This window comes from Anolis carolinensis, chromosome 6 (assembly GCF_035594765.1).
Source record: "Anolis carolinensis isolate JA03-04 chromosome 6, rAnoCar3.1.pri, whole genome shotgun sequence".
NCBI classification, from domain to species: Eukaryota; Metazoa; Chordata; class Lepidosauria; order Squamata; family Dactyloidae; genus Anolis; species Anolis carolinensis.
In genome coordinates, this window is record NC_085846.1 from 114,971,467 (window position 1) to 114,996,942 (window position 25,476).

Sequence of the window (25,476 nt, forward strand, 5' to 3'; positions counted from 1 at the left end):
TCTCACAAGCTAGAAAAAAATATGTCCTTAGAAACAGCTTGCTGGGTTCTGGAAAATTAAGGACATCTTATCAAAAGTCCAATTGCGTGGATGAGGCTGGCATGGAAGTTTTCTGTTACCTTTAACCTTCAGGTGGAATTTGGCAAAGAGAGCTCCAGGAGCTACATGGATGTCATGAAGTTCATCCAGGATTTGTGGCAACTGTTCCTCTTCCGTCATGGATTCCACTCCTTCTTGTTCTCGGCTGGCTCAGCAAGGGGGGAGAAAAAGACACTTTTGAGATACAACCCTGCTAGTAATCTAGTATCAAACACACATACACAGGTTGAGGATTCCTTGTATAGAATTTGAGAATCCGAAATTGTCCCTATGGGTGGCTGACACTGATAGTTCAACAAACACAAATCTCATTTCTGGCACAAAATTAGCCAAAATGTTGTGTAATATTACCTTTAGTCTATATATATAAGATATATATGAAACACAAATGAATGTCATATTTAGACTGCGATTCAATCTTCAAGCTATCTTGTTATTTATATATTTGCAAATAGAGGTAATCCAAAATTTAAAAAAAATCATGAAATTCTATGTATCTCTGGTCTTAAGCATATTGGATAAAGAATATTTAAGTTGTATATCTTGACTGAGAGATTTAAGGAAGTATCCCAATAGTAGTTCCTCCCAAACCATGTTAATGTAATGTAGACATTCCCAGAATGGAGTGATTTCTTACCTGGAGAGGTACCCTTTGGCACTGTAATAGGATGAGGTCTCTGTTGCTGCTGTATCATAATCTGTGCTGGTTACTAAAGAATAGAAAAAGGGGGGAAATCCATGGGTTTGGTGAAATGTTGATTCTTGTATAGCTAGCAGTATGCAGAGGTCTACAACCTAAATTGCCTGTTTATTCTTGTACAGTGTTCCCTCACTTATTGCTGGGGTTAGGTTCCAGGACCATCCGCAATAAGTGAAAATCCGCGAAGTAGGGACACTATATTTATTTTAATATTTATCCATTATTTTAGTAGTTATATACTATTTTAAGTCTTTATCAACCAATCGTGTGTTGATAAATTGCCTCCTTCTCCTCCCGTAGCCGCTTGGGCTACTTTTCTCTCTCTTTGGCTTCTCCTTCCTCCCTTCCTTAGGCTGTAAATTGTAATTTTTATGATTTATAATAGTCTTTTAGAGTTTATTGAAAAATTGTGAAACAGCGAATCCATGAAAAGTGAACCGCGAAGTAGTGAGGGAACACTGTATTCTCCAAACCATTGACATCCTGTTCATTTACAGTCAGTCCTCCATGTATACAGGGGCAAAGGAGCCCCATGAAAAGGAGAAATTGCAAATCTGAAAAAGATCCCTCTCTAGGTCCTTCTGATATTCTATGTCCAACCTCTCAAAAATCTGTAGGTCTTCCAGCATGACTCTGGGGCAGGGGTCCCCAAACTTTTTATGCAATCCTTCAGACTGTTGAGGGGCCGAATTATCATTTGAAAAAAAATACAAACAAATTCCTATGCATACTGCATATGTCTTATTTGTAGTGCAACAACAACAACAATGAAAGAATACAATATTTAAAAATGAAAACAATTTTAACCAACATAAACCTATTAGGATTTCAATGGAAAGTGTGGACCTGCTACTGGCCAATGAGATAGTCAAGTTAATTAGGATTGTTGTTGTTGTTGTGTGCCTTCAAGTCATGTCAGACTTTGGCCGAGCCCAAGTCTAAAATTAATTATTTATTTACTGCATTTATTTACTACATTTATATCCCACCCTTCTCACCCAGAAGGGGACTCAGAGCAGCTGTATTTACATACAATATATTATATTATTAGCATAGCACAATATTAGCATTATATATTACTATATTGAACTATACCACTATACTATTATGTAATATATAACATATAATTAATATTATTATATGGTATTACTATTAGTATTATATTGTATAACATAAGATTATTATCAATATTATATGTATCTACAATATATTATATTATTAAAACTGATATAAAAATATTATATTATAAAACTGAGGGTGGGGGCCAGGTAAATGACCTTGGAGGGCCGCATCCAGCCCCCGGGCCTTAGTTTGGGGACCTCTGCTCTAGGGGACCTAGAGATTCCTGGAGAACATTTTAATCAAATCCTTGAATCATCCAATCTGCAAAAGGTGAACCTACAAATGTGAAGGGCTGAGTGTGCTCCTATCTAACATGTCATATTGTTTGAGGTGCCATTCTCTCTTCTGCATTGTATTTCCTCTTCCCGGTCCCCGTAGCAGAACTCACAGTCCACTCGTAGCTCAGCTTTTGTTGAAGAGACACCCATGCTGTTTTCGGCCAGGCACCGGTAGACGCCCATGTCAAGTGGAACGACAGCTGTGATGATCAGCTGGTGACAGCCTTCTTGATCTTCATTAATCATGTAGTGGTCATCCTCTTCAATGACTCTCCCATCCTTGAACCACCGGACAGTGGGGATCGGTTTGCCAATAACAACACAGTCAAAACTGACCGGATAACCATCTTGCACCTCTTGGTTTTGAAGTTCAGTTATGAAAACAGGAGCTGGAATTATTGCAATGATGATTAATCATTCTCATCCCATCTCATAGTGAAGAATCATAGCAAATAAGATGAGCTCAAACTTTTATCCTGGCCTGGACCCATAGAGACAGGGTTAAATCCTGAACCTCATTCTGAAACAGTGCTGGCACTTTCCCCTCTCCATAGAATGACCTTGTTTTATCCATGAGTCATATCTAAATCTTTTATTTTGGGCCCAAAAACCGCCCTCAACTTATACATGAAGTTGACTTATATATAAGTATATATAAGCTACACAGGAAATTGACATCTATAGTTCAATGAGTTTCCAGCCCTGTCATTAATAAGTAAAACTGGGAAACCACACCAAATAACATTGTTTTCACCTTTATGGAGATCATGTGTAGAATATAAACATAACAGCATTCAAATCCCATTTGTCCTCAAGCCATTATACAAAATGGCAGGTGAGGATTTTAACATTTTCTATGGTATTCTGAGAACCCAGTTATGCGACCTAGAAAACTTGTTCGTTCACTTTTAAAGTTCCTAACGTCTGATAGCCACCTTCCAAGTAAAGAGCTTTGATTATTCCGCTTACCAGTATCAGATGTTAGCAAAGGAGGGGGTGGCCGTTTCACCAGGCTCTTGAGTTGCCCTGGCGCAGGTGGGGTGGCCTTCCCAATACGCAGCTCTATCTTCTTGGGGCCTTGATCCAAGATGTCAATCTCAACAGGGATGCCCATAGCAGCAAACATCTCTCTAAACCGGTTTGCAGCTGTTTTGGCCTCAAACATAACTTCAAACTTGATGTAGATGTATCTTTCATCTTCACGGTAGGTTTGGTGGTCAACCACCTCTATCTCTCCCTCGTCAGCACTGACAAAGAGTTCCTCCTCCACGTCTGAGATCTCTGTGGAGATTTTGGATTTGAACAGCTTATGAAGCCTCCTCCCTGCCTTGCGGAAGGCATCGTCCAACTCACTGCCGGAGGAGCTCTCTGTCTCACTCTCGGGAAGCTTTTTGGCAGGCTTGTGCTTGCGGACAGGCACTTGGGGAGGGGGCTTCACTGTCACCTTGGCACTGTGGGAGACACTGCCAAACTTGTTGGAGACTTCACACGTGTATTTGCCCATATCGTCCATTTCCAGGCCAGTGATGATCAAGGAAAAGGTCCCATCACTGTAAATGTCAATGTGGTAATGGCGCCCATCAAAGATTTCACTGCCATCTTTCAGCCAGCGGACTTTCATATCAGTCTTGCTTTGGGCCACACATTCAAAATGTAGGTTCCCCCCTGGTTCACCAAAGAAGTCTTTGAAGGTCTCTACAAACACTGGACATTCTTGCTGCTTGATCTCCTTCCTCACTTTATACCCTTTGAAAGCAGCTTGGATTTTCACAGCTGCCTGAGCCATGGAAGGATCATCCAGATCTCCTTCCATAGCTTCTGGTTCAGTTGGCTTAGCCTGAGGAGGTGCCTCGGTGCCTGTTTTCTCCCACTGCTTATAGATTTTCTCAGTAGAAATGGTCTGGACTTTGGTAGTGATACTAGCACCAGTTGTGCCCGCCTTTTTGAGATATGTGATCAGGGAAGGTGTCCCAGATCTGGACTCATCATCTGAACTAGTGAGAGAGAAATCGGCTTCTCCTGCTTTAGCTGATTCATCGCATGTGGAATAGTCTTCAGAGTAGTACTGTCCCATCTCAGCTTCCTCCTTCTTCCGTTTCTGAAGTTTGTCATCTTCTTCTGGCAGTTCGCTGATTGAGTCCAAGGTTGGCTCCCGGCTCATTCGACGCTTCTTGGCCAAAGCTTCCCAGAGGAGGTGAAGGTCACCTTCTTGAGCAGCTTCAGGTGGTAAGCTGGGCTGCGTCTGCTCATCTTCCGCTTCTCCCAAAGCTGCAGGTTTTGGTGTTTCCTCGGTGACTGCTTTCAATATCGACACTGTGGAAATGAAGAGGAAATAAAAGTTTTGTTATTCCATCAAAGGACCACCAAAGCAGTGAGAACGTTGACAAATAAATGCTCACATACCTTCTGCAGAAAGACTGGCAGATGTTTTGACATCTGGAGAAGCCATGCAGGTATAGGACCCTTGATCTTCAGGTTTGAAATTATGAATGACAAGACTTTGTTTTCTGCCCTCCGAGATGATTTCGTATCTCCCTCCTGGCTGGACCGGTTCTTTTCCCTTGAACCAAGCTACATCTTGGGCTTCGCTGGATAATTCGCACTCTAGGCGGGTCTTCTCCCCTTCCATGGCAGACTTGTCCACCAATGGCCGAGTGATGGAAATTGCCTCTGGAACTGGATGCACCAAGAAGAAAGGATTTATTCCACACAACTCCAGTGTTTCACTTCAGTAAACAAAGCGACATCAAAGAAGGCCATCCAAAAAAAAAAAAAAACCCTAACAGCGTGTTTTCAGAATTAGGTTTGTCTTGTTAGGAATGTGGGTTGTCATTATGAGAGAAGAAATAAAAATGTAGCAAAATTTAGTGTTTCTGCTTTTATGGAAAACAATAATAAAGAACCTTAAGTTGATATTATCATAGCCTGAGCTATCGTAGACTGATACCTGACCCTTCCAGCCTGACCAAGATGTAGCAAATGTCTCTTAAAAATCAGAATGGGGAAAGAGATTCAAATAACAAAATATGACTGCATAACTGTGATAGGTCAATCATTGTACTGGTCTTGTTTTCTACATCCAAAATATTCCAAAGGAGACATGAAAGGTGCTTAAGCAAACCATACTGCCAATTTTGTCATTAATTCTTTGGGATAAGCAAACACTAGAGAAAGAGATTGTATGAAGAAGTCATCACAACTCCATCAATCCCATCTGTGAAGAAGCAGACATCAGAGGGAGCATGTCAGTATTTCAACACACCATGCCAAGATGATACACAATTGTTTTTGTTAGGAGAAACACAACCTATGAGGACCACTTAGCATCAAACACAACAAGGCACACTAGAAGCTGTGTGAGAGAAAAGACAAGTTCATTTTGATGTGACCCATGACCGTATTTTCTCTCTGCAGCAAATTGTCATGGAAAATCTATTGCTATCACACACTCATCCCCCTAGAAGTTTAGAACAAAGATTTGGAAAATATGAATCTCTAAAAGAAGCAGCTTAGGGAGCTGGCTCTGTTTAACTTAGAAAAGAAAATGTTGAGAGGGAACGTGAGGTCCATGTTTAAATATTTGGAAGGACATCATATTGAGGAGGGAGGCACCTTGTTTTCTGTAGCTTCAAATACTAAGACGTGGAGCAACAGATTCAAACTACAGGAAAAGAGATTCCACCAAAACATTAGAAAGAACTTTCTGGAGGTTAAAGTTGTTTGATAGTGGCATCCATTGTTGCCTTGTTGTCTGGTGGAATCTCCTTCTCTGAAGGCTTTCAATAGAGTCTGGATGGCCATCTGCTAGGACGACTTGGATTGTATATTCCTGTATGGCAAAATCAGGTTGGTCTGAATAACCCAACTCCATAATTCTATGAAATTGTGGCTTTGCTCACCCACAGAATGTTGGATACAGCTTCTTCTAAGATCAATTCATGGCCAGAAATTGCCTTGAACTAAGCAGGTCTTTCTCTAGGAGGAAAATGCACGCATCATGCAAAATACCAGACTATAGCGCAAGTCTAAGGACCGAGCGGGATGCCTCTAATTCTCACCTAGCTGCACACTTTGAGGCAAATGCACTGGCTTGCCAGCACCCGCTTTGCTCACAGCGGAAATGCGGAATCTGTAGGTCTGTCCCGCTGTGAGACCGTCCGCCACAAACTCTGTGCTGGGGATGACTCCGGTGTGGCATGGCTGCCAGTCACTGCCTGGGCTTTTCCTTTCAACCTGGTAGCCGAGGATGTCACTGCCCCCATTGTTGAGCGGCTTGAACCAGGACAAGGTGACCGAGTGGCTGGTCTTACTTAAGATCTCCGGCTCCTCAGGAGGGTCAGGGAGGGCTGAGGGCACAACATAATTCCAGGCATGTATAAGGTGAGTGTGCAAGGGATCATAAAGCAGGTAACATATTGAAAACCATCATGAAGTAGAGGAAAAACTAGATGCCATTTCAAGAGAATATCAATATAATAATATTTTAACCATCCTGCTTCCAGCCTATGGGATTCAGGAAGATGTCGTTTGCTGAAATAATGTTCTACTCCAAGGAAGTCTAGTGCTGTAGTTCAAGGGAACAGAGCAGATATCTTTATCAGGGAACATGTGTGACTCTCTTCAAACTACAAGTCTTAGACATCCCCAAGGATGGAGGACAGCAATTAAAGTGGAACCAAACTGCTCTGATTGTTCAGTGTGGATTCACCCCTTATAGCATTAGCATTACTTTGGGGACTGTGGACAAGATGTTCACATTGAATGGTATTCCTTTCACAGCAATGGTTCAGTGCTCAACTCATAGGATCCCTCTATGTACTGTGTTCCACCATTTGCTAAACACAAAGAAGGCCCATTTCTGTTTCATCATCAACTTTGGGATCATTCAAAGGTGTGTTTAATCAACTCCAAGGACAATCTTGATCAATTCCAACTCCACAATCTGCTATTTGAATAGAGTCCACCCAAGAGGCTCACAAATGCCTAACCTTTGACCATGGGGCCATTGACGTTTCTTCCTTGAGTTCCTTTCCAAATCAACACCATTGCTGTTAAGTCAGACAAAACCATGATGCAATTCATTTTTCCACTTGAATCGAATTCTGGCTTTGTTAGGATGTTAAACCAAAACAGACTCTAATTTTCAAATGGATTTGCTGGAACCAGACCAAATCTTTGAAAATTTATATAATGCTTGGGACATCCAATAGATGTGCATTAGCTTGTTGAGGCAGATCATTGGGACTCCAAGCATTAAAACTGGCATATACAGAAGTCCTGTATATCATGCAAGTTATACTTGAGTTGATGAAAGAAAACAACATCTTTGCTCTAAAATTCCACATAATATGCCAAGCAAAGAAAGAGGGCCATGATACAGAAACAGCTAAATCATGACCTACCAATACTGTTGAACATGGTTAAGACAGAATCATCAAGAGCTTGGTTTTTCCCCACCACCTACCTATGATGGATATCTTGGCAGATGCAATGGCGTCCCTCGCAGCAAAGGTTACTTCTCCAGAATGATGTGGTTGGGCTGTCTTGAGTATGAGCGTATACGTATTTCCTTCTGCCTGGATCGCCCAGGTTTCATCTGGTTGGATATCCACATCATTAATGTACCAAGCAACTTCATGGACTGGCACTGCTTCACTTAAAACACAAGTGAAGACCGCTTGGTCCCCAGCAGTGACCGTGGTGTCTGTCAACGGCTGCAAGAATTCGAGACGCCATCCTGAAATTCAGACAGGGAACGAAGGAAGAAAAGGTCAATTGGAACCTCAGAGCTGTTGAAAGAAAAGCTAAATGGCTGTGAAGACCCCAAAGGATGCCAAAGAATGAATACTAAAATCCATAGGTGCTCAAGTCCTACTATACTGGCCAATACGCACTTTGGTGCCTCAAATGTTAGATCTGTTCCTGGATATATTTGACTTACTGATTCCAAAAATTGCACCACTTTTCTTCTAGTCACTCCAGTATCTGAGATACAAAACATATGCCATCTATTAGCTGCCATCTGATCACCCATTAAAAACAATGATAACTATCTAAGAAATGAAAATTGGTGTGGTCTATTTAATGCAATTATCTGAATCAGGTGGTGTGGTTTATTCAATGCAATTATCCGAATCAGGTGGTGTGGTCTATTCAATGCAATTATCTGAACAATTTTTAGGACAAATAACCCCAAGGACAGGCCTAAAAACAAAGACATTTTTGAACTGTGTTATATGCAATATAAAATTGTAAACAACTCAAATGACTGCCAGAGAGAGCCTGAGGATCTGTGAAATGGTAGAATAGTATATCCGTGTAGTGCTCAGCATAATCAAGTTTTACTTTCTGGATATATATTGAGTCTCCTTCGGGAGAGATAAAGTATAAATAAATATTATAATAATATTTTGAAAGCTATGGATATAGAACCCATTGATACAGAAGGCCACCTATACATTAGCCAATACTCAAGGATTGCACAACTATGTTGAAGAGGTTTGGAACAACACATTATGAGTTCTCAAAACATATGCCTTACATTAAATTACACAAAAGAAGGAAACCAGGCAGTGGGTAGCAGATTTCATCCCACTTCCAGCCATCTTGCAATTTTAAGTGCCTGGTAGAATGTGAAGTTTTTGGCAGGACATGGATGTTGTTTAGATATATCTCAACCCTACCATGAAAGGCACTTTCTAGCAGTCTTCAAGGTGCTTTGAATGCAATTTTCCTGCTTCTTGGCAGAATGGGGTTGGACTGGATGGCCCACAAGGTATCTTCCAGCTCTAGGATTCTATCATTCTATGTGTGCATAACTACATATATATCCCAGGAGGGCTTCTGTCAATATTGTCATTACCTTTCACGGTCAGGAAGGCCGACGTCACCACATCGCTGGCTTGGAAAGTCACCCTGCAGCTGTCTTGCAGAGTTAGGTTCTTCAAGAGAAGGAGATGGCGGAGACCGTTTTCGAAATAAACCATCTCAGTGTTCTCAGAGGTTTTGGCTGGTTCGTCGTCGATCAGCCAGTTGTAGTTGTAGCATTCCGGCTTGGAAAGGTAGCATTCGAACAGAGCTTCACCGCCTTCCATGGCATCAACATTCTCCAGGCCTTGGATGATGGTGTTCTTGGCTGTTTGAAGACAAAAATGGGTTTGAAAGATATTAATCATTGTCTTCATTCCAATTAGGCATTCATTAGCCAGGAAATAGAAGAACTCAGACTGGTCACAATCAACAGCGGGACATAACTGTCTCTCCTTGTTCTAGAAATGCAGACTTTGAATTTTGAATGCAATGCAACCCCTTATCCACAGACTCGATATCCATGGTTTGACTTGAGTTTTTTGCTCCAAAACATATTCTTATTCTAGACTTGGCCTAATTCCTCCAGGAAGGGAGTTAGGACTTATGCTTTTAGCTCATGTATAATAAAAATATAGGGTTTGCTATTACTCACAGTTTTTGATATTAATGGGGATTTTTGGAACATATCACCTGCAGATATATGTGTCAAGCTATATAAACTCATAGCTCAGTATTGGCAAAGAGATCTGAAATGATGCAGCCTTTCATTTGATTATCCCCTGACAAATGATATTGTCTCTTCTGTCTTGAATTCGAACATAATGTTCATATAAAGGGAGTCAAGAGTCATTCACAACTATAACTAAACTCTTCCTTATTTTAGATCAGCTTTTGAAGTGACCAGACAATGCTAAATTCACACATTTCTGCAGTTTCAAATGACCTGCTAACAACACAAAATCTATTAATAAGCTGAATGTTGTCCAAGTCACCTTGGAGCAAGAAAGGACATTCAATGTCAAGTTGGAAGCAGATCCATTTCCTTTCTTTTTTGTGCTTAATATGAAATGTTTTGCACAAGGATAACCCCTTTCTTGAATTGCTGAAAGAATCAGTCAGGAAGGCTATAAAACATCCTTAGGAACAATATGTAGGCTTTTGAAGATAATCCTCTCATGTGTCCAAACAACCAATGCAGATAATAAAAATTGGGTGATCACTGAGATTGTATGTTAATACAAATACATTAATGTATATAATGGCGTTCTTTCCATTTTTTTTTATTGATAAACAACAATTATGATCTTTCCACAGGCAGTGAACAGCCAACAGTTAAAATCACATAGCTAGACAACCGTAAAAACAATATAAACGCAAACAACAATCATACAACGATAGTAGCCGAAAACTACCAGAACAATACCAAGTAACTATTTAGAAAGTATATAGAAAGTTGAAAGTATTATTCAGCATTAAGGATGTTTCAAAGGCTTTAGAGACATTCTTTCATTTATCCTTACAACAGCCCTGTAAGGTAGGCCAGCATTACAGGTGTTCCCATATTACAGGTACGAAGGTTGATGCTCAGGTAGACTTGTCTAAGGTCTTTCAACTGAACCCATGGTTGAAATGAATGTTAGGGGCACTTCATTGCTCAGCCGACTTTCCGAGGAAAGACATTACATTGGAATATGGCATTGTCCAAGAACAGAAGGAACTTTGCATGAACCAATGAGACATGCTTAGACAAAATTGAACAAGGGGCATCATCTCAAATGGTCCAGAAAGACCTTCTCCATGGCTTCTCTGCAACAGGTAAGAGCTGAAGGAGAAGTTTAGATTACATGGTAGATTCAATAGCTAGGAACTGAAATATATTTGGAAATACATAGCAGCCACAAAAAAATAAGCAATCTCCTGGGCCAGGTCAGTTGCTCTCGTTTATTCACATGAGAGTCTTCTTTCCACTAGAGAAGATCTCACCTTGGACATCGAGCATGGCCACCACTTTGGTGCCTCCGGCTTCGCAAGAATAGATGCCAGTGTCCGTGGGAAGAGCTGGCTGGATTGTAAGCTTGGCCACATTCCAGTCCTGCTCAATGGTTATCCGCCGGCCATCGGCATGGATCTCCTGGTCGTTCTTCATCCACTTGGCCTCCACCGGCCGGGAGTATTGGCAAATGAATTCGGCCGTGCCATCCTCGTCGACAGTAAGGTCCTTCATGGGGCCGACCACCTCAATGGTTGGATCTGTCAACCGATACGTCAGGGAGGGGACAGGTATTAGTGCAGCCTTTGTGGGGAGTCTATGGCACCTTTTAGGTGCCTGCCAGTGTGAGTGAATTGCACGAAAGCTGATGAGAAACACTATTTAGTTGGTGGAGTTTAGTGTTTGCGTGTGTCAGCAGCGGGGCTTGTGGAAGCATGGAGGTTAGGCATTAAGGTAGCTGTTGTAGTCACTGTCAATAGATGGAAATAAGGCAAGAGTGGCAGCAATGCAACAAGATTGTCCAGAGTGGCAAACAGTTTCAGTGCTCAAATTTTGGAAAGCTGGGAACCAAAGGGCCACCCATCCCTACCTGACTGCCATTACAAAGATACAGATAAAGTTACCTAAAATTGTGGGGAGCTTGAGATCCAGAAGAAGACGACTGGTTGTATTCTAGAGTGCATCTACACCAGGCCTGGGCAAATGTTGGCCCTCCAGATGTTTTGGACTCCAACTCTCACAATTGCTAAAACCTACCGGCTGGAGGGCCAAAGTTTGCCCAGGCCTGATTTACACCATGAAATTAATACAGTTTGACACCACTTTAACTGACATCATTCCATGCTTGGAAATCCTGGCAGTATTATTTAGTCTTCTCTACAAAATAGTGCTGGTGCCTCACCAGACTACAACTCCCAGGTGTCATGTTGCACTCATTCTCTAGTATAGATGCATCCTATGATTCCGGAGACCCACTTAGCCATGGCTACTCACTAGAGACCTTGGGCAAGATACTCTTCATCAGCTTCAGAGGAAGGCAAAGGCAAACTCCCTCTGAATAAATCTTGCTCAGCAAATCTATGATAGGGTTGCCATGTAGCAGAAGTGACTTGAAGGCCCACAACATCAACAACCCAAGCTGATCCATCAGGGCCAAACCAAGTACAGTTGTCCAATGATTGGATGGGAACACAGACAACACTAATGCAAGTTCCATTCTGTTCTAGTTGAGACCAGACTTGGGACCTTGGAGATTTAAAGTGTTTCATTTACACCAGTGATTCCTAATCTTTGGTCTTCCAGGTGTTGTGGGATTCACCTTCCAGAAATCCCAACCTATTTACCAGCTGTTGTGGGAGATGAAGTCCAAAACATCTGGAGAACCAAAGGTTGGGAATCACTAATTTACACAGCTCTTTCATTCTTCTCTCGTCCCATAAATGGTTGTGCACAATACCTCTTCCATTTGTCTATTATCATTATTTATTGGCCATGACCTACTTCAAGTAGTGGAAGAAATAGGACACTCTTAAATTGGTTTGTTTTTTTCTCCTTTGGGGATTAACAGATAAGTGCAGGATTGTGCTTGTTAATGCATGCCTTCTGGTTGCCATTTTGCAGAATCGTGTTAAAGGCCTGCCGAAGCCAGAAGCATATGCAACAGTGTGGTTTGTGAATGGAAAGTTGGCATTGCATTCCAAGCCAAAATACCTTTGATTAATAATTTAGCGGAGGATTTGAGGGGGCCAGCTCGGAAGGTCACTATCCCAGAATCGTTAGGCCCCAGATCCTTCAGTGTCAGCGTGTGAATTTTTCCATCCTGGACAGAAATTTCGTTCAGGGGGCTGTTCTGGAGGGGAGACCCGTCCAGCCACCACTGTGCGCTTTGCACGCTGGGGCGCGAGAGCACGCAGGTCAAGGTGGCTGATTCCCCCGCAAAGACGTCCGTGTTCTTTAAAGCAGAAACTATCTGCAATTCCTCTTCTTCTGTGTAACAGAGTGGGAGAATGCACACCAAGGGAGAACAAAGGTGTCAGATCCTTTTACAAAACGGACAGCACCTCCCATTTTGAGCCTCTTTGAGGGTTTGCAAAACTGATATCCAAACTTATGCAGAAATATATTTCACACATAGACGCATGGCTTTCCAAACCCACTGGTAATGTTGTTATTATACAATAGGCTTTGGGGAGTATCTGTGGCAACTGAGGCTCATGGAAAAGTAAAAACTCTTTGGAAGTTTGGTTGAGGATAAGATCTTGCAAATTGCAATTTGGTCACACGTTAACATCTATACACATAATAAAAGTGAAAATCTGTATGTGTGTATGTGGCACGGATGTCCGTTCATACAAACAGCCTCCAGCCTCCACAAACAGGCCATAGTTTCCATTGCAGATTATAGCGAGCACATCCCAGTGTTCCTTTCTCTCAACATTTGCATGATCCCGCCCACTGCCTTTCCCTTAACTCTTTCCTACCCTTTCCCATTGCACACAGCAAACAGAGGAACTTATCAGCAACTGAACATACTGGAGAGGTTTGAGGAGAATTCACCATGATTGATAGGAGCTGTAGGGACTGGGATGTATAGTTCACTTGCATTCTAAGAGCACTCTGAACTCCACCAACGATAGACCTGGAACAAACTTGGCACACAGACCCAACATGGCAAATTGTGAATACTGGGGGAGTTTTGGGAGGATTGCACCAAGATTTTTGGGAATTGTGGTTCACCCACATCCTTATGCATTTCCTAATGGGAGAATTCATAAAAAACAAAATCAAGGGTTTTTTTCCTAAGACCAAGCATGACATATGACCAAACTGCTATTACATAACACTTAAAAAACAAACAAGGCTCTTTTCAAATAATCCAGGCATCGCCGGGTGCCCAAGCTAGTTGAATAATAAAATAAGCCCAAAATAAAGAAAACTCAACTCAACCAAACTCCAGTGGTGGTTGATAACATTCATGTCAGTTCTTCCCAGCATAGTTTAGGCACTTTGGATGTCAAATGTGAGTGTGAACTAGATCTTTTTGGAGGCTGAACTTGGTAGGACCAATTAAGGGATACACCAGATCTTTCCACAAAGTAAAGATATGGAAACTTCATAACCCATCCAAATAAACACATCTGAAATAAACTGAATCAAGAAACTGAAAGGGTTTGGAAACCTCATAACACATCAAATGAACACTTCTGACATAAACAGAATGAACAAATTGAAAGGCATTTGTAAAAACCTTATGTTGCAAAGGAGGCTCTTGAACCTTCCCTCCTCCCACCATTTATACACTTAAATTTCCTTTCTAAGTTGTGTTTCTTTCTACTCCATTCCATGTTGAAACTGAAGAATGGAGTGGAATGTGAGTAGGAAAATGACAAATAATTGACATCGTGCAATTGACTCTGGTTTGGCCTTAGACCTTGTCCTAGCCTGCTGTGGCGCAGCTGGCTAGTAACCAGCAGCAATAAATCACTACTGACCGAGAGGTCATGAGTTCGAAGCCCGGGTCGGGTTAAGCCCCCAACCATTAAATAGCCCGGCTTGCTGTTGACCTATGCAGCCCCGAAAGACAGTTGCATCTGTCGATTAGGGAAATTTAGGTACGCTTTATGCGGGGAGGCTAATTTAACTAATTTACAACATCATAAAACTGCCAGCAAAACACAAGGAATGGAATGAGGAAGTACAGCCACTACTGGACAGTGAAGCAACAGCTCCCCCTGTGGCCAGAATCGTGAAGCTGGAAAAAATGTTAAATGCCTCTGTGTCTGTCTATATATGTTGTTTGTCTGTTGGCATTGAATGTTTGCCATATATGTGTTCATTGTAATCTGCCCTGAGTCCCTTTCGGGGTGAGAAGGGCGGAATATAAATACTGTAAATAAATAAATAAACATTGGATTGTATTTAAATATGTTTTTATGTATGCTTATTTTAATCTTAATGTAACTTTTTGTGTTTTATGTTGTAGGCACTATGCAGTGCCATTTGTAAGCTGCCTTGAGTCCCCCCAGAAGTTGAGAAAGGTGGGATATAAATATGGTAAATAAATAGGAAACAGTCTTTCCCTGTTCCTGATTACAGTCTCCAATTGCTGGATTATCAACACGGGAATTGTCCCTTCTTGTCCAGAAACAGAGCAATGCCTCATTGTGAATGGGCTCCATTTATAGACTTTACATCTGGTCAGTCACCACCTAATGATCTGTTGATAAAGATGTAAACACACTCCCTTCCTAGATCCAGGACTGGGTCTCTGAGCAAATCAGATCCGAACTCTCCCTAGAAGCCAAGATGACTAAACTAAGGCTGTCGTACTTTGGCCACCTCATGAGAAGACAGGGCTCACTAGAAAAGACAATAATGCTTGGTCAAGTGGAGCTCAGTAGGAAAAGAGGGACACCACGTTCCAGCTGGATAAGTCTGCATGACCTGAACAGGGCTACTGAGAATAAGATGACGTGAAGGTCCTCATTCATTGGGTCACCTTAAGTCAAACTTGATTTGAGCTACACAAGATAGTGATGGTAACATCTATATGTGATAAAAATTAGTTTTTCCAGATTAAGCACCACAAGAAAGGCCTTCATATTGCCCTCAAAACAATGCCCCACAATTTTGATGTATACATTCATTGAGAGTCATCGTGTGCTGAGACATCAAGTAATGAGAAACAAATGTGACTTGTGTGTCATAAGAATTTAGACAACACTGTGTTGCCACATGGTTATAAAAGTGATGTTCTGATGTATCAGCACATGTCTTAGATGCATACTTTTCTTTGGAAGCTGCCAAGTAAAGTATGGCCAACGCACCTTGTACATAGACGGAGCATGTGGACTGCTCATCTCCAGTGCTGCAGGTGTAGGACCCACAATCCTCAGGCTCCAAATCATGAATGATCAGCTCAACGGTGGTGCCTCTCTGGCGCATCTCATGCTTGGCACCGGGCTGAAGGACTACGGATCCTTTCCTCCATTCAATGGGAGCATCGGGTCTGGAGGTCTCACAGTGCAAGGTGGCTTTTCCACCGGCTTCAGATTCCACGTTCTGCAGTTCTTTGGTAAAGAGCACTGGCAGGACTACAAGGAAGAAAAGAGTCATCACAGGAAAAAGAAATAGAAGGAAGGGTTGGACCCATGGATTGTAACAGTTCCATGGGCATGAGCTATGTCCATAAACTATCTCAAGTCACTGTGATGGGCTGCCTGTTTCACAAAATGCTGGACCATTTTTTCAAGAGGTAGTGGACAAGTCTACACAGACAAATGACTCACCTTGTAGTTACTTCTGGGTGTTCCCGTAATGTTTATGGACTTCTAATGAGGACCTTGGGTTTTGCAGGGTTAAACCAACTTTATTTTATTTATTTATTTCTGTATGTATTTATTTATTTCCCTCATTTCTATCTCGCCCTTCTCACCCAAAGGGACTCAGGGTGGCTCACAATCTGGCAAAAATTCAGTGCCAATATACAATACAAGGAGATAAAACATAAGCAATTAAAATGATTGAATAATTTAACAAAATACAATGAATACATCTAAAACCATACAGTATAAAATCCTTGAACCAGTTTGGACAAAGCTGGAAGATACTTAAGAGTTTGCTAGAGACTGAAGTATCCCATGGCTTTAGGTCAATCTTGATGATGGAATCAAATCCAATTTGGACCAGTCTGCTGTCCAGAAGGGACACCAGCACCATCACACTTTAACTGCATTCATTAGTGCAGGAAAAGAGGATAGTTTATCCCCCTCCTACTTCATGCAGGGACCTTTGCTGATGATGGTACTTCATGGTGCTTGCACTGAGGTCTGTATCCAACTTGAAGCAGTAGCAGTGATGTGGAGGTTGACATAATGGTCCAATAGACCCATGCACACCCAGTCTAACTAGACCAGGGGTCCCCAAACTAAGGCCCGGGGGCCGGATGCGGCCCATCGAACCCATTTATCCGGCCCCCACGGCAGAAGGGGAAAAGGGGGTTGGGCTAAATGACCCAAGGGGTCTCTTCTTATAATAATAATAATAATAATAATAATAATAATAATAATAATAAACTTTATTTATACCCCGCCACCATCTCCCAACGGGGACTTGGGGCGGCTTCTTCTCTTCCAACCTTTATTATTATTATTATTATTATTATTATTATTATTATTATTATTATTATTATTATTTTATGTCACAGCAAACAAGATAGATATGCTGGATTTCGTATCACAAAATCACAAGTCAAACACTTCCCAAGTGTCTAGGACTGTGTGATGTATTTTCAGATGATGCGCGCAGATCACAGTAGGGTGGCCTTTTGCAGTTGGCAGATCGTTGTTATTATTATTATTATTATTAACATTGAGGCTGGGTGGTAATCTGTCAGGGGTGCTTTGCTTGTGCTTTGGTGCACAAAGGCAGAAGGGGATTGGACTAAATGGCCCAAGGGGTCTCTTCCAACCATTATTATTATTATTATTATTATTATTATTATTATTATTATTATTATTATTATTATTAACATTGAGGCTGGGTGGCCATCTGTCAGGGGTGCTTTGCTTGTACTTTTGGTGCACAAAGGCATAAGGGGATTGGACTCAATGGCTCAAAGAGTCTCTTCCAACCCTTTTTTATTGTTGTTGTTGTTATTGTTATTATTATTATTATTATTGCTTGGTGGCCAACTATAGTCCGGCCCTCCAACAGTCCCAAGGATCGTGAACTGGCCCGCTGTTTAAAAAGTTTGGGGACCCCTGGACTAGACTATGTGGATATCAATGTGGAAATGCACTGGGTTCAGATAAGTTAAAATGAATGTCTCTGGCTACGTCTGGGGCCAATTCAGAGCAAATGCTGCAGATTCTCCACAGATTTAGAGGCTCATATAGACGCACCAGGCATGGGCAAACTTGGGACCTCCAAGCATTTTGGACTTCCACAATTCAGTCATGACGACTCAAGACAAGCAACTGTTATTTCACTAAGGACAGGTAGGACAAATAAATAAGATTCATATCCTCATGTCTTATCATGAGGTGGCCAAAGTATGACAGCCTCAGTTTAGTCATCTTGGCTTCTAAGGAGAGTTTGGACCTGATATGCTCGGAGACCCAGTTCTGGATCTAAGAAGGGATTGTCCAAGTCTTTCTTACCTTTAACCTTCAAGGTAGCAGTTGTCTGCTGGTCCCCGGAGTCGCAGGTGTAGTCCCCTCCGTCTTGCGCTTCCAGGTCGTAGATGAGGAGCTCTGCAAAGGTTCCTTCTTGCCGGATCTCATACTTGTCGCTGGGCTGAAGGGCCACCTTCCCCTTCTTCCAGGCCACGGGAGCCATGGCCTTTGAGAGCTCACAGCGCAGCGACACCGTGTTCCCGGCCTCCGCCTCCTTGTTCTGGAGGCCACGCTTGAAAAGCACAGGGAGCGCTGGAAGACAAGGCCCACAACAAAGAGATCTCACATCTAAAAGTGCCATCATTACCATCAGAGGGACAAATTTTGATTCTGGTCAAATATCCGTATGGAAGGCAATGACAACATAAAATCTTTGTCCACTGTGGTCTGGTTCCTGGATTCCCTATGGATACCAACATCAATGGATGCTCAAATCCAATTATATACAATGCCATAGCAAAATGGCATCCTTCATATGACAAGCACGCAAATAAGTGGCAAAACAAGTCTAAGAATCTATTAAATGGTACGCATCAGCATACTGTCGGGGATACAGCAAAATCAAGGTTTGCTTTTGGAAATACTTCAAGTCGTGGTTGATTGAATTTGTAGATGCAGAACGCATGGATCCACAGGACCAGCTGTATTTCAAATCTAATCAGTTTCATGCATACTGTATTTCAGATTTTGGCAATTTCATTGATATGAAGGGCCAATTGTCTTTCAGATCTAGCAAACCTCAGAAAGACCTACATTCTTTTTCTTTAGCCTGTTTACATGGATGTACAGACATGAAAGATGCAGGCATATGTGCCAGATATAGATTCTCCCCCACCCCATTTTTTAAAAAGGAATTGAATTAATTCTGATGTCTTTAATTGCAAGCGAGGCCTCCTGGATTGTGTGCCCATGACTTACAACATGTGACATAAAGACACCATTTATATGTTTGTTTTGTAAACTCAACAGAGTTGGACCAGCACAAGCTATAAGCACATAGATGTCTCTGTGGTTCTAAACCAGGGGTCCCCAAACTAAGGCCCGGGGGCCGGATGCGGCCCTCCAAGGTCATTTACCTGGCCCCCGCCCTCATTTATAATATAATATTTTTATATCAGTTTTAATAATATAATATATTGTATATACATATGACATTGATAATATTATTATCATTTTATACAATATAATACTAATAATACCATATAATAATATTAATTATATGTTATATATTACATATAATATTACAGTATAGTGGTATAGTTCAATATAGTAATATATAATTGTGCTATGCTAATAATATAATATATTGTATGTACATACAACTGCTCTGAGTCCCCTTCAGGGTGAGAAGGGCGGGATATAAATGTAATAAATAAATGTAGTAAATGACTAAATAAATAATTTTAGACTTAGGGTCACCCAAAGTCTGAAATGACTTGAAGGCACACAACAACAATCCTAATTAACTTGACTATCTCATTGGCCAGAAGCAGGACCACACTTCCCATTGAAATCCTGATAGGTTTATGTTGGTTACAGTTGTTTTCATTTTTAAATATTGTATTGTTCTTTCATTGTTGTTGTTGTTGTTGTTTTGCACTACAAATAAGACATGTGCAGTGTGCATAGGAATTTGTTTGGGTTTTTTTTCCAAATGATAATTCGGCCCCTCCACAGTCTGAAAGATTGTGGACCGGCCCTCTGCTTTAAAAGTTTGGGGACCCCTGTTCTAAACAATGCCGTGCATCTCATTTCCTGCTAAACACCAGTGAGGCTCACACATTAATCTTTGAACAGAAAAGTCTAGCTGTTCTCCTCTAGCCTTGGTTCGGCAACATGCTCAACCAATTACTACGAAGACAAGTGCTCACCTTTAACCTTGAGCCTGGCCGAGGTCTTCCTGTCCACTGTGCTGCAGCTGTACTCCCCTCCGTCTTCAGGGGCCACATTGCGAATGGTCAAGGTGTGTTTAGTTCCTTCGACCTTGATGTCAAACTTCTGGCTGGGCTGGATGGCGGTTGCATCCTTCTTCCATTCCGGGCGGATGCCAAGTTTGGAGAGGTCACAGCGGAAGATGGCCGTGCCGTTCTCATCTACTTCCATATTATCCAGTTGCTTTATAAAGACTACTGGTGCAGCTGTGCAGAGAGACATGGAGCTGTTACAAGACTGGAATCATTAGAGTTACATTCAACTGAGAACCAAATTGCTCAAAAGACTTGACATTTAAAGATGGGTTTCACCTTGAACTACTTCCTTTGTTACTCAGAATTCTGTGGTGTGATATGCTCAGTGTTTTAACAACTCAATCTCCCCTAATTTTGTTTAGAACTAGACACTATTTTTTGACTAATCTCTCATCGCTACCACAATCTGATTACTATATGGCAGTTGTTCTCAACCTGTAGATCCCCAGATGTTTTTGGCCTTCCAGAAATCCTAACAACTGGTAAACTGGCGGGGATTTCTGGGAGTTGTAGGCCAAAGCACCTGGGGACCCACAGCTTGAGAACCACTGCTGTATGGCTTCCTAGGAAGGATGAGAACTTTATTGCACAAACCCACTATTCCACTCTCATTGACTATGATATTTCACCTTTCTTCTATGGTGAAACTGCGCCAATTCACCAGTTCATGGTCTCACAATCTCACAATATATCCTTGAAACCCCATCTTCCCACACAACCATTGTTCCTTAATTTTTTTATTTATATTGTTTCAGCACTATTGCAATTTAGCTGCCTTGTGCAATAAGGATTTCAGGTTAAACTTTTCTGTATATCCCAGACAGACATGGGTTGCTTTGGGAAATATCAGGATTTTGCCACATTGAGCGTCAAAATCACAAAAGGCAAGTTTGTGGGCTGATAACAGAGATATATTTTCCTTATAGGAACAACAACAACAACACTTTATTTATATACTGCTCTATCTCCGATAAGGACTTGGAGCGATTTACACATCATAAAAACATTCAATACATATAGGTAAAGGTAAAGGTTTTCCCTGACGTTAAGTCCAGTCATGTCTGACTCTGAGGGTTGGTGCTCATCTCCATTTCTAAGCTGAAGAGCCAGCATTGTCCATAGACATCTCCAAGGTCATGTGGCCACTGGCATGACTGCATGGAGCACTGTTACCTTCCCGCTGGAGCGGTACCTATTGATCTACTCACATTTGCATGTTTTCGAACTGCTAGGTTGGCAGGAGCTGGGGCTAACAGTGGGTGCTCAAGCCGCTCTCAGGATTTGAACCTGGGACCTTTCGGTCTGCAAGTTCAGCAGCTCAGTGCTTTAACATATACATAATACAAAATACAAGAAACCAATATAACAGCAATTAACAAACATGTTTAAAATTCCAACATTTTAAAATAATATAATACCTAGTAAGAGCAATTGCAGATGGCTCCATTGAGTGGTTCTACAACGAAAGGGTGTAATATATAAAATATATAAAACAGGCAAGATGGCAATATGGCCGGAATAGGACTCATATGGTAACAATGGCATAAAGCCAAGGCAAAGTGTGACTGATAGCAAGGAACCTAGGCCAAAATTCCACACTTCGTCCTACTGTATAGCTATCAGGTAGGACTAATAGAATAAACACCATAACACGATCAAAACAGCAGGTTAAGTACAGGACAAGTGTCATGCAATAATCAAGTGTGGTGTCTAGAATTGCAGAGTAAGCACTTCCAAAAGTCAATTTCGATCCCAGTTTCCATTTAATGGCTAAAGTGGCGCCTAAGGCTTCAGGTTAATCATTTCCAAAAACCTGTTGGAACCAAGTTTTCATATCCCTATGAAAAGATGTTATTGATGGTGCTAATCAGGCCTGGGCTGTGGCGCAGGCTGGTGAGCAGCCAGCCAGCTGCAGCCAGCTGCAAAAAAATTACTCTGACCAAGAGGTCATGAGTTTGAGGCCAGCTTGGAGCCTATGTTTGTCTTGTCTTTGTTCTATGTTAAAGGCATTGAATGTTTGCCTGATATGTGTAATGTGATCCGCCCTGAGTCCCCTTTGGGGTGAGAAGGGCAGAATATAAATACTGTAAATAAATAAAGAAATAATCTTAGCTATTTGGGTAGGGTGTTCCAGAGGCAGGGAGCCACCACCGAAAATGCCCTCTCTTATAGGAATGGCTTACTTTCATGGCACAGGTGTTTAGGTTACATGATCAACAGGGAGCCCAGAATCAATTCTCTCCTGAGTAACGTTAGTTCACTTACGCTGCACCGTCAGCCGAGCCTCGGAAGAGTTCTGTCCCACTCGGAAACTCACGGCACCGGAGTCTTCGAGGGCCACCTTCCGGAGGGTGAGCGAATGGACCTTCCCTTGCACCGCAATCTCATTCATTTCGTTGGACTGGAGAGGCGCGCCGGCCAAAGTCCACTCCACGTCCTTCGCCTTTTCCTGGGAGACTTTGCACTGAAACACTGCGTCCTCGTCTTCATACAAGGTGATGTCCTTCAATGCCTCCACAATGGTCACTGGAGGCTCTAAAACCCAAAGCAGAACTTCATCATATCCTTTGTTTTCCAAAACTTTGACCTCAATATAGAAAAGAGCTCTTGTCAATAATGATCATCAGCTGTGGCTAATATGGACAGAATAGACACTGCAATCAAGTTTAGGTACACTAGGTAACAAAATTTGAAAACATTATCTTGCTGGTTTAAAAGTGTTATTTCCTGTTTAAATGTGCAGTACTTATTTTTAAAGTAGTTGTTCTACTCCAGAAACTTTGTTTTTGTGGCTGCCACAATGTAGATTGAATTGGTTGAGACTCAATGAGATATTCATTGAAAAACCAGAGCAAAATGTGCTGCAGGATGTTTCTCCTGCAAAAACAATGGTTTTGCAGTTTAATAAACTTTTTCCATGTTTTTATGATAGAACCGGTTAGGAAAGGACATTTATAACCCAGGAACAAAAATCATGTTATGTAGTGCAATAGTATAACATGGAATTTTAAAGTTATAGTTTTCAGTTGTGACAAAATAGTGTAAAAAAAAGTGGGTGGCTTTTGGCATAAGGTTCTGAAAGCATAATAGAGCACAATAGCTGCCTCTGGCCATCTGAATATGACTACTGGTAAAATTTCATAAATACGAATTTCCTGAGCACCGGAATGGCTAGATAATAATATACAAGTTGGGTATGCTTGGGACCAGAAGTATTTTAGAATATCCATATCTGTATATACAGTAGAGTCTCACTTATTCAACATAAACGGGCCGGCAAAATGTTGGATAAGTGAATATATTGGATAATAAGGAGAGATTAAGAAAAAGCCTATTAAACATCAAAATAGGTTATGATTTTACAAATTGGGCACCAAAACATCATGTTATACAACAAATTTGACAGAAAAAGTAGTTCATAACACATTAATGCTATGTAGAAATTACTGTATTTATGAATTTAGCACCAAAATATCATGATATATTGAAAACATAGACTACAAAAATGTGTTGGATAATCCAGAACGTTGGATAGGTGAGTGTTGGATAAGTGAGACTCTACTGTACATACATAACATGATCTCTTGGAAATGTGACTCAAATCCAAACATAAAATCAATTTATGTTTCATAGTCACTTTATAGACACAGCTTGAAGGTTTGATACATATTCTAATAATATTGTGCATGGAATGAACTTTGTCTACATTGAACCATCAAAAAGCAAAAATGGTGCTATCTTAGCCACCTAGGTTTTGGATTTGAGGTATTTTTGATTTTGGAATTTTGGATAAGAGATGCTCAACCTGTATTGCATCTTTATCCCACTATCTGGTCCCCATTCCCTCTGCTTGACAGACATGAACCCAGTTCCATCTGGCATAGCTAGAAATGTCCTTCCCAAAAGGCCAACCTAAATCCTTACCTTTCACCAGCAGAACCGCAGCTGTCTTGTGGTCCGGCGTGATGCAGGTATATTCCCCAGCATCAGCAACATCCAGCTTAGAGATGGTCAGCTCCACCACGGCGCCTGCTTGCTTCATCCTGTACTTATCACTGGAACGGAGGAGCGAGCCTTCCTTTTTCCATTGTACCGTCGCGTCCGGTTTAGAGATCTCACAACGCAAAGTAACGGAGGCCCCTTCCTCTGCCTCCTGGTTCTCCAGAAACTTAACAAAAAGCACCGGCAAAGCTAGCAGGGAAGAAATGGAAAAGGATAAAGAATTGTTGATCGTTGCTATTTCACATTAAACCACATCCTAACTTGGAGACTGTGACTCAATGCACTCATTCTTGAGCACATCTACACTGTAGTTTAACACCACTAAGAGGCCCAGTGGCACAGCAGGTTAAACCACTGAGCTGCTGAACTTGCTGACTGAAAGGCTGGTGATTTAAATCTAGGCAGTGGGGGTGAGCTCCTGCTATTAGCCCCAGCTTCTGCCAACCTAGCAGTTCGAAAGCATGCAAATGTGAGTAGATCAATAGGTGCCACTCCAGCAGGAAGGTAACAGCACTCCATGCAGTCATGCCAGCCACATGACCTAGGAGGTGTCTACGGACAACGCCGGTTCTTCAGCTGAGAAATGGAGATGAGTACCAACCCACAGAGTCGGACACGACTAAACTTAATATCAGGGGGAAATTTTTACCTTTACCTAACACCACTATAACTGTCATAGGTCAATGCTATGGAGATCTGGGAGGAGTAGTCTGGTGAGCACCAGCACTCTTTGCAAGAGACATGATTCCATAGCACTGCGCCAAGTGAAAAGTTGAAATGAACTCTATGCTTATTCTAGAGTTTTTATACAGCAAACATTGCTCTTTTAGAAGATGCACAATTATAAGCAGTGATTAAAAGATGGATGGATGGATGGACAGATAGAAGATAGATAGATAGATAGATAGATAGATAGATAGATAGATAGATAGATAGATGATAGATAGATAGTAGGCTTGAGCAAATTTTTCGTTACTTCGTTAAATTCGTTTAAAATTCGTTTCGTAATTACTTTTGAATTGATATTGAACCATCTGCTCACTGCCTTACAAATATTACGAATTTGAATAATAAAAGTACCTTTTTTTCGTTTGTTTCTGATGTCTTCGGATGTAGCTGTAGCCCCTCTTGAGAGGAGAAGCCATGTTGGCATGCCTCTCAGCCAATCAGAGCGGAAGAGGGAGGGAGGGAGAGGCATGGCCATCGATCTGCTAGCATTTTAAAAATGCCATTGAGACGCCCCCCCCCCCACGGGGACCACACCGGCTCAGTAGAAGCCTTCCGCGAAGCAGGGAGTGAGTGAAGAGAAGAGCCATGCCTGCCTGCGCTTGGC

The 25,476-nt window shown here is 41.6% G+C and overlaps 1 protein-coding gene across 12 annotated transcripts in view; it reads right to left on the minus strand.

Annotated features, from left to right (window-relative positions):
* Positions 1–25,476, minus strand: part of obscn (obscurin, cytoskeletal calmodulin and titin-interacting RhoGEF) — a 212,538-nt gene that overhangs the window by 66,953 nt on the left and 120,109 nt on the right. For 8 of the 12 annotated variants that reach the window (XM_062957387.1, XM_062957386.1, XM_062957385.1 and 5 more), the window contains 15 exons: positions 24,066–24,332; positions 22,407–22,676; positions 20,046–20,312; positions 18,160–18,426; positions 15,826–16,092; positions 12,710–12,985; positions 10,993–11,259; positions 9,062–9,334; positions 7,664–7,936; positions 6,258–6,545; positions 4,603–4,875; positions 3,169–4,512; positions 2,310–2,588; positions 737–809; positions 120–244 (listed from right to left, as the gene is read on the minus strand). In XM_062957387.1, the coding sequence (XP_062813457.1) occupies positions 120–244; positions 737–809; positions 2,310–2,588; positions 3,169–4,512; positions 4,603–4,875; positions 6,258–6,545; positions 7,664–7,936; positions 9,062–9,334; positions 10,993–11,259; positions 12,710–12,985; positions 15,826–16,092; positions 18,160–18,426; positions 20,046–20,312; positions 22,407–22,676; positions 24,066–24,332 (4,809 nt within the window). The remainder of the gene's footprint in view (positions 1–119; positions 245–736; positions 810–2,309; positions 2,589–3,168; positions 4,513–4,602; positions 4,876–6,257; positions 6,546–7,663; positions 7,937–9,061; positions 9,335–10,992; positions 11,260–12,709; positions 12,986–15,825; positions 16,093–18,159; positions 18,427–20,045; positions 20,313–22,406; positions 22,677–24,065; positions 24,333–25,476) is intronic. The other 4 variants (XM_062957378.1, XM_062957380.1, XM_062957381.1 and 1 more) reach the window with 4 other exon arrangements.